A 10,737-nucleotide genomic window follows, 5' to 3' on the forward strand; every position below is an offset into this window, starting at 1 on the left:
GTGGTGGACGACAGGACGTGTTAACTCTTCGCGACGCAACTTTTTTCGAGGAGGTCCGAAGTTGCGGATGGCAGCCGGTGGTCAATTAAGTAAGTTCGTATTACAGTTTTTCAATCCTGAACTAACGTTGGTAACGAGGCTTAAACAACGTAAATGTTACTCATCCAAAGTTTGAATCATTTCCTTCAATCACATAATTCCATGCCATATATTAGACATATATGGGCAATAGATAAGTATAAAACTAACTCTGGATCTAACGATAAAATTGATTTGGCTTCGGCCTTAATCACGAGATTATTTTTTCCTTTCAACTTTATGCAATTTCAATCTGAAAATGTGAAATATCGGCAACCGATAGATTGATCTATGACATGATAATTCACACAAGTATCAACACAAGGCTGTATAAGGCAACGAGGGCAGTGACGTACCGTACAGACAAAATATGAATGAGTATCATGCTTGGGTCAGTGTTGTGACCACACTACGCATCAGCAAAGAAATGACGGATTTACATCGGCCAATGCTTGAAATTGAGTTCTGGTTCAAAATTATTCACAGTAGTTATGACTAACTGCAAAATCACTTTTAATTAATATAATAATATCCAAGCAGGATATTACCGGCATTACTAAGTACAATTCTTGATTTACAATTCTTAATATGAACTGAAATAAAATATTTTATATTAATCTAAGCCTTATAAGGAAGGCACTAAAAGTTTTAACTCATTGAAAACTCATTTAACTCATTGTTCTAACTCTATTGTTTGTTCTCGTATTCGTAAAATTTTTGGAATGATGAAGAAGCTGGACTTCCAAATGCTTTCTGTCGATGAAAATATAGCAAACTTACCCGGAACTTTATTTTCTTTACAACATAAGTCAGAAAAGTAGAAAGCGACAGGGAGAAAATGACGAAGAAAAATTACACTTGCACAGCACATTAGCGCTCAATGCAGAATATTACTCCTGAAAGCAATGCCACTTCAATGATTTCTTTTACCTAGCAGAACTTTTACTTCGGAGAGAAAATTTGATGTGTGATGTTGAGAGGAACGTAAATTTTTACAAATTTGATTAAGATTGTACTAACTCAAAATTTTCGTTTCCAAAAACGGTAAGCCACTATACTGTTTAGAACAAAATAATGCATCATCTGTAAATACAAAACGGAGAAATATAGAGATTACAAATCGGCATATCACAATGCCACTTGATAATCCATAATGAGGAGTAAAAAATACGATATATAACGTGACTAAAATTCGTAAAGGCGAATTTTCATCTGTCATTCCTGATGCGTTGGCGTCGGGGAATTGAAAACGCCGCCACAAACTCGATAGAATTTGTAGCAGGCAAGCGTCAAGTTTTGGTTAACTTTTTTTCCACAGAAAAATTCAGAGACGAAGACCAATCAAATAACACGTGGCGTTTACCCAAACCTCAACGTAAGTTCCCCTAGCATGAAAGCACCTTCCACTTAATTAATAACTCAGTTTAATGCGCGAATCCTGAATATTGTAATCCATTTCATCATAAGATTACTTGAAGCTTGCAGTTTGCTCATCTAAGAAGTAAGACCCAATGTTGTATTTTCTTTCGTTAAAAATTTTTTAAAGCTCAGCGCCGGAGCAAAGCATCCATGAGAACCAATCATGTATAGCACGTTCAGATGCAGCTCTAGCTATCGCTGTGTCTGACCTACAAATTTAAAACTCAAAAGAGAAGCCAGGTGACATGAGATGCTGGTCAGCTAATACAATTTCGCTCTCACAACGAGCCAGCAACTACACGTGTCCACGAGTCACGCTTCCAATATGTGGATAAAACAATACAGAATGTCTCTCACGTGGAGCGTGGCAAATGCGATCTGTTTTCCAGGTTATGATTGAAGAAATTGTGGCACGCTACAAGAACATAGAAACTCATTGTCATCAAAATATGGCAAAAATATGAAATTAATTTTTACCATCATTGTTTCATCTGTGGTTGAATGACGACAGTAGGATTTCAACGTTTGTACAGAAGGGCATAACTTAATATGGGACTAACATAAGTACGTATTAACAAACAATATTGAGAACACTGAAAGAAACTGCCGAGATAAGTTGTGGGAAGCGATGACATCGTGAAGTTTTTACGGGGACCGCCAATCTTACTTACATAAAACGATGATGCTGGACATAATTATGACATAATTATAGTGCATCCGATACATAATCATGACATGACTATTTTGCATCCGTTACGTAATTATGACAACTATCGTGCATCCGATATATAATCATGACACAAGTATCGTGCACCCGATACATAATTATGACATAATTAACGTGCCTTCAATAAGAAATCGCGAGAAAATTTATGCACCGACTTTTTGGCCAATCAAGCTGTCAGTAGGTATAAAAAAAACTTTGAACAGCATCCGAACTCATCAACTATTACCTTACCGAGTTTAAATACCTAAGTGCAATACGAGCTTATAGAAGAAACTCTGACAGAAGATATTGATTAGAGCGGAGTTTACACGTTCACTGCCACGTGGGCTTGCAAAGTCTCCGCTGAGGCCAGCAACGATTAAATTCGTGCCGCGACATTGTCGCTTCTCTAAAGTTAAGTTATACATTCAAGTCTTTCGTAAGTGTTCGCTCTATCAATTATTGTTATTATTTTGAACCAAACAATATTTAAGTAAAGACCACCGACTTAAAATGAAGTCGAGACCTAAGCAAATTTAAGTTTTTTCAGAATTTGATGGGACTTTGGCAAGGATGGTAACTACATTATATATCGGTCATGAACCTTCTGATACTTCAAGTGATGGTGACAACTTCTCCGAGCCTGAAGTAGATCCCGACTTTGGAGATAATAACGATGGTTTCCATGCATTAACGTGAAATTCGAATATTTAAAGACAAATTCAATGAATACCTTTTTTACCAAGAAAACACTTTAAGTGCGATATGATGAACTTTACGGTACAAATGCTGTTAGACGAATATTTTTGAATTTCTCTCATTGCTGGAGGAGCAAACTAATTTATAGGCTGCGCAAGAAATTTACACGCGTAAAGCGATATAAACATCCAATAGGGCGAATATAAATAGCAAGACGTCAATGTTGCGGGGAAAAAAGTTTTTGGTGAAATTTTATTGCAAATGGAAATTGTACGGAGTCTGTTTGTGAAAAACTTATCTGAATCCATAGGTATATATTGTACCTGCATTTCAAGCTGTCTAGTCGTTATTTTCAATATTATTTTTATTAAATTAATACTATTTTATTATATTGTATTTCGTGTTCGTAAATTTCACAGTTCATGCAAGCCAGCCTTGATCTGTTCGTATTGGTATCGAAGCCATCTGTCGGTATTAGCAAAGATGTATTCCAAGTTTAAACATAGCAGCACAAAAAAATGAAAATAAACGCAAAACGAGTTGTATCGCAGTTGGCAGTCTAAGTTTAAAATAAATTTAAGATTTTGACGAACTAGGTGAATCAAGCTGACTGCCTTACTGAAGAATTGAACACATTGAAACATGGGGCATGGTTTGGCAACATATATATATTATAATCGCTTCGTCGGCAATTGAAAGTTCCAGCTGTCATATTCGTCACTAGAATAATAATTACTGAGCTAAAGTGTTAAAGTGCGAGCTTTTTTGCCGGAGGAAAATTAGATTAGGACAACGCCTCAAGAATTTTTTTTTTGGTAAATTTTTTATATAAACTCTCTGAAGGACACGTGTGCAGCCCAATTTTCATTCGCAAAGCAATAAATTTACCGATATTCAGTTTACACAATAGAATCATACAGCGTACAGACACCTGCGTTCAGACATGCGATGCTCCGATACGAGCTTCTTGCACAACATAAATAATCATAATAACAAACATTCATTTTCACAGATATGGGTTGTAAGTTCTACCAAACAGGGTTAGAACATCCGCTCCATAAATTAACCATCGTTTAGATCAGTATTATAAACGAATAATAATTCAATTATTCAGGCTAGAGGTTTACCTACTTTGAAAAATCTGAAGAAAGATAAAAAAGAGTGAGGATTAAAATGAGACTATGTTCGGTCCAACTATTATTGAAACACAAGCCTGTTGAGAGTCATATTTTTCAACACTGATAAGCACTTGAATTGCTTCCGTAAATTAGTCATGTGGTATCGATGGGGTCAACAGCAGATAATTAAGGCTTATAATTTTCAATAAAATAATATGAAAAGTCATACTAAACATATGCTGCGGCAAAAACCGTGCATGTATAAAGTTACATAGAGAAAACACAGACACAGCGGCAAGGAACAGGCGACGCAGCTCATCACGTCAGCGAATATACATGATAAATGCTGACCTACACACGTGGACGTTTGTAGGTCACGGTCACGAGATCCAGCTATGCACACAGTCATGACAGTATCTGTAAATAGCGAGACAAAACGAAGAACTTATAAATACTACCTGAACTTCTCTTAGTAGTTGTAATGAGAACAATGATGCATGGGGTTGAAATTTAATAAATTGTTAATAACATCATCCGCTGATAAAAAAAGAATGAAAAATTATTCGCTCTTTATGTTATGCATATTCCACCCTTTTAACCTGAACTTGTTGACATGACCGAGATCCAATCCAATATTCATAAGCCCGATATTCATGGCTGAAATTCAATCATTCTAACGAAAAATCATAATTTCGCAAGCATACATTAAACTATTTTATGAAGATTCATAGCAGCATGGAATTATAGTTGTTTGTAGACAAGCCGTGACCCTGACACGTGAGCTGTTCAGAGCAGCGCCAACGCAAGCTCTGTAAATAAGAGGTCGGAAATTGGAGCGCGGACCAGAGGAAGGAGGCTGAGATATACGTCTGGCACTGACGTTATGTTCTCTAGCTGGAAATGTCATTGTTGCTGTTAACGATTGAGACGTTACGTTGTTTGTTGTAGTTACAGTTGTTTTAGTGTTGTGAAAGAATAGTAATATTTACCGTAGACGTAATTAAATATTGGTTCTCTAGCTGGAAATGTCATTGTTGCTGTTAACGATTGAGACGTTACGTTGTTTGTTGTAGTTACAGTTGTTTTAGTATTGTGAAAGAATAGTAATATTTACCGTAGACGTAATTAAATATTGTTTTGGATTGTTGTCAATCAAGCCGCTGTTGTTGGGAACATTTTGTTATCCAAACACGCAAAACAGTTTTTTTATTCCAACGTTGTGCTAAAAGTTGCTCCAACGGCCTCGTAGAGCATACTACCGGTAGTATGCGAATAGATATTGATTTCATATCAAAAATAGGTTCCGGTAGTGTAAACCTGTAGGAGTAACCTTTGGAAGTAATTTGCTCACCACTAAATTACAGCCACTGAAATGACGTAAATTTTTAGACATTGATTTGGCTATAAATAAAAATAAATCTCAAAACTTTCCCAATCCAGATTGGGATCGATCAACCTCGAAAAGTTCCCACAGACGATCCCATTTGTTTGGGATCGTCTGGATAAGCTCATGGGTAACTAAACGTTCCGGATGGCAAATTGTGAACCAAATCGACACACGAGAGCCGTGCCTCTACCGCCTGACATGAGTAACCGGAGCAATATTGTCACGGGCCTACTTCCCAAAAAGGATACGTTCTAGTAAGCGCAAAATGACTTGCACTGATGGTTGCCGCCACGTACGACAACTTTAAAATGTTCTCTGCTGCGTACAACCGTCCTCAGGTTGCTACACTCGATAGTTTACGTATAATTTAATTTGAAAGAACATTTATGTTCATGGAGAGTGACATAGGTTGGTAGAGGGTTAAAAAGGTGTGGTCACCGATCAAAAGGAAATAGACTGCATCAATATCATACACAAAACTTCAAATGAAGTTCGATGCAAAATTTAAACCCAGTAAAGCGTTCAAAATTAAATATTTCCGTTTATTTAATTCGCTTCATGTCCATGCCTATAACATATTTTGAACGCGTTCGAACGTTAGCTAGGCGAAAGCGATGCTAGGCGCGCAGCATGCTGCTCTTACTGCCAAACTGATTGCGGCCAAAAATCTTCAATAAAATCCGGATGATTTATTGGGATGACATTAAATAATATTTAATCAATGACTGCCTTTTCGAGAACAATAATTCGAGTATCATAAGATGCAATCAGTCTATACGTACAGTGGGTGCAAAAAGTATCCGACACAAAAGAAAGACTTTATGTAATTAAAGCTTATCTAACAAAATAACATAAACAAATACTATTATAAATTTAATTTACATGGGAAATACTAATATCATATCAAAACAACAATATCAATAAATGTTGACTTGATAATTGCAATTTTTTAAGGTAAAGGTTCAAATAATAAAGTTTTTCCTTTGTGTCAGGATACTTTTTGCACCCACTGTAGTATGCAGCCATTTGCGTATACACTGATGAGTAGTGTAGTGTCAACTAGTAGTGAGTAGTGTAGTGTCAACTAGTAGTGAGTAGTATCAACTCAACATCATCACTTCATCACAGTGAGTGTAGTGCCAACTTAACATCATTAATTCATTTACATGCAGGGAGCGTTTTTAGCTTTTTACTCGTACTCTGCATAAAGTTCGTGCATTCATATTGTAATTTTGTTTAAAATTACATTCTTTTCATGCGCTTAAAATCCATGAGTTGCTTGAAGAGGAATTAGAACTACTGAGCCAGTGAACATTCTACAGTAAAACAGTGAACATTCTACAATAATTTAGCTGCTGATATGTGAAGAATACATTAAAAATTCATCAGCTTGCAAGGAGCGGCAGCTCTGTTGAATGTGAATCATCAAGAAAAAATATTAAATTAATGGTTGCAAGACGGCCATTACATCGTTGGGAGACAAAAAAATGGCGTCGTGGAGAGCTTCCTTGAAAAAGAGGGAGGAGAGAGAGTAAGGCTGAGAGAATGATACAGCAATTTAGAAGCAGAAGTTCTTACTTAAAAACTTTGTTATTCCTACGAAATTTTATGCAAATTAAAAATTTTGAGTGAACCAAATCCAACTATTTTACACTATGAGGATTGTAAAATTAATGATGGATTTGACAATGGGCAAGCCCACTTGTGATGGGGCTCAAGCTCGTGAGCAGGAAAACAATGCAAAAAATAATAACTCCTCGTTATGCATAACAACTTATTATACATAATAACTCTTATATACACAACATAATTGTTATACGTAACAACTTGTCACACATTACAACATATTATACATGACAACTTAGCACACAACTTTTTATACATACCAACTTATTATACAAAACTTGTAAAGCACGAAATTATCTCCACCCTCGTAAGTGGGTAACCTCTCTGAGAAATTGGTTTTACGGGCGATATGCAACACGCTATCAGATAATACAAAATCGAAAAAAACGTGAATTATTCCTGAAGAATTACCAGGTCATAGAAGGATCATCATTATCCCCCGATATGCCTACTATATGAAAAAGTGTGAATTGGTGAATTGGGAGAAAGAATTCAAATGTAATTGGCACAGCCAACAAGAGGCTGGCACAAAGCATAAAAATTCACCGTACTTTGTCCGAAATCTTATAATAGTTACCAAGTAGACAAACAATGGCCGATATGGGCAAGCAATTCGAAGTTTCCATGTATGGTTTTCACGAATAGCTGACACTTTTTTCTTACTCAAGCACTTACTCAAGCACTTTCTTACTCAAGCACTGTTCCTTACACTATATGAACAGAAATTGAAACGCTTTCGAGTAATTTACCGAATTTAATTGTGCGTACACAACAGCCGCCAATACCGTAGAATGAAGATCGTTTGCTTTTCACATAGAATGAACATTTACAATTGAGTCTATGATCATTAAATTAAAAAGTCTAAGTGATAGCGCGTTAAAATAGAAGGAAAACATGAAAATAATGCACGTTGGAAGTAGAATCTATAACAACAATAAGACAATCTATGCAATAAAGTGTAAAGACAATTCAAATCCCTTCAATCTACTCGTTTAAGTTATCAATAAGATTGATTTGAAGCCTGATATCAGCTTATAGAGTCAAAATGTGTATGAATGAAGTGTTATGAACTTTTTTCTTCAAAAATTTCTATGAAGAAAGCCATTTTTGAGGCACAAAAAGCCCTAAACCGGCCAAAACTGTGGCGAAGAGCGACACTGCGTGTCGTCATACTTCCGTGGCACGTTTGCAGCCCCGTTGAAAGACTCAATGCGCCGGTAATTAATGCGAAAAAAATACCTTGGGAGCTCGTCCGTTTCAGCTAATTTAATGCATCTTCAGAATAAAAGCCTCAAAATAAAAAGACCTCCTGAAGAAATTCGAAGTCACCCGAAGGCTGAAAAACAGACTATAACAAAAATTCGTTTCCTATAGAATGATATTTTGTACCTTGAATTAAATGTTGTCACTCTCGATGACACAAGCCAAACACCAACCTCGCTTCAATCTTTGCCGAAACTATATAAACTGAGATCCAGACACGATCTAATCACGGTCACGAGCCGTGAGCTCAGAGGCTGTAGAAAACGACCATGAAAATTCTACTGTCTTGACGTGGTGCCACTCAGTTACAAAAATTTCGAACCATCGCGGAAGTAAAATTGAAATCCTAAATTCATAAACTTGATGGATATACGTTATTTACTTAAAAAACATTAAAATATTCTGAATCCATGCATCGTAACTTAATCCTCGTAAATAATTTCGGAACTTTATTACATTCGTTGTAGAGTCGTTCCGTTCAAATTCAAACAACGTATGGAAATTCGATTTCAGTCCCGTTTTGAAATTTGTAGGAAACCACTGCTTATCTTTGAATAAAATTAACACTTACAAAAGTGAACATAAAAACTGAAATTTCACTCTCTATCCTGCATTTTTATTATCTCGTGACTTTGCCTTAAAAAATTATTTCCAGGTGATATCCCGCGCTCGGAACATCACCTGGGGGCCTTGGGCAGCTGACCAAGCCCGTATAGGCACACAAGATTGATCAGCTTCTATATTTTTCCATCATCGGGCTACAAACATTTACAGATATGTAATAGATATTTTAAATGAATAGATTCTTTTAGGTGGATACCAAGAATTTGTGAAAAAAAGCATGAAGGTTCCAATTAGCACACCTACTCGAACAGAACATTTGAAGATGTATGAAAGACTTAGTTACGTTAAAAACGAATTATTGCTTGCCTTTGCAGTTTGCAGAATAGTAATTAATACTTTAGTCGTTGAGATTATACGCCTATCTGTATGTATCCATACGTAATGAACATATCACGCTTTGGTGCAACGTATCTGATTCGCCGTATTTCAGAGCCTGCATGAGGCTGTCCCGACTCCTCATGCAGATTATATGTATTTTATCTAATTCATAATAAAACCAAAGGATTGAGGTGCGCGATTTCCAGTTTAAAAAGTTTGACATTTTCATACCAGCGTCCAAATCAGCAGCCCTAACTATCGGAACGTGCTACGCGTAGCGGCAAATTTCTCGTATACGATTATAGTTCAGGCTGATAGTGATTGTTTACATTCGAAATTACAACTGTTTTTGATGGTATGGCCCCAGCTTCACTGCACCAGTATCCGTATGTATGCTAAACCCTTTAAGTCGGATAATCTATTTGCCAAGGAACAATAGAAGCTATGTATCCCAATGTATCCCCGGAAGATCAGGCAAATATATCACTTCAATGGACATTGCAGAAAATGGCTAATTACACTTGATGGAAATTAATGGTAAAATTTCATTTGCATCCCCCCGGCCCAGGCAGATACAAAGCTGGCAAAAAGTCACTGTCCTGATACATCAATCAAAAATACATGGATCACGAAAACTATGACAACTACATCATATAAAACTATAATCATGAGGATATTGGGCACGTTAGATATCGAAGCATCAATTTATTTAAGTATATCCACAAATGAGGCTTGAACGAAGTCGGCAAATCTAGGTTGCTGAAAGACTGCTAGGCCGCTGTTTGGCTGAAGCCCGATTGCAATGTCAGGACTGATTACTGAATCATTTTAGAGGCTAAATTCATTTTTTGTTTATCGTCCAAAAGCGTCATAAATCATTACCAATTCATAAATAGCATTCTACTTTAATGAATACAAGGTTATCTCAACTCACCCGTGACGCAGAGAAGAGACATAGTCTTCCACTATTGGGCGGTTGCTTCTCGATATTATATCAAAAGTGGGGGAATTGGAACATTGTAGGCCATCATCAGATAAACATTAGACACCATATATCACTTCTAACCATCATTCCCTCACACATCTACAACAAAAACAACAACTAAGCAGAGGAGGGAAACGATGGGGGCAAAGAAGACACCAGCGCACACTAGTTCCACACAACACGATGGTCTACATGGCACTGAAACGGTCAGTCGATCGCAACCCCTCCTTCCCGGTCGTTCGAGGTCGAGTTCACAACAGAGAATTCATATGCAATAATTTATTGCTCAAGAGAATAATCTAAAATGAATGTGCTGAATTGTGTCACAGGAATAACTGTCAAAGATTATGAACAATAGCTAAGCAAGTACGTCTTAATCTTGTACAAGACGTGCACGGTAAAATGTGATCTCTCAACAATACATACACTTGAAACCAGCATCATTTTTTTTTCAAAAATTGTGTTGTCGACATTTGTTGAATTTTTTTCTACTTTTTAGAGCTAATTTAATCTC

The 10,737-nt window shown here is 36.5% G+C and overlaps 1 protein-coding gene across 1 annotated transcript in view; it reads right to left on the reverse strand.

Annotated features, from left to right (window-relative positions):
* LOC125178631 overlaps positions 1–10,393 on the reverse strand; it is a 73,317-nt gene extending 62,924 nt beyond the window's left edge. Inside the window, exon 1 of the mRNA XM_047882847.1 lies at positions 10,173–10,393. Within this exon, the coding sequence (XP_047738803.1) occupies positions 10,173–10,194 (22 nt within the window). The 5' untranslated portion in view covers positions 10,195–10,393. The remainder of the gene's footprint in view (positions 1–10,172) is intronic.
* Positions 10,394–10,737: the final 344 nt, after the last annotated feature.

This window comes from Hyalella azteca, unplaced genomic scaffold (assembly GCF_000764305.2).
Source record: "Hyalella azteca isolate HAZT.00-mixed unplaced genomic scaffold, Hazt_2.0.2 contig11462, whole genome shotgun sequence".
Classification (NCBI taxonomy): Eukaryota; Metazoa; Arthropoda; class Malacostraca; order Amphipoda; family Hyalellidae; genus Hyalella; species Hyalella azteca.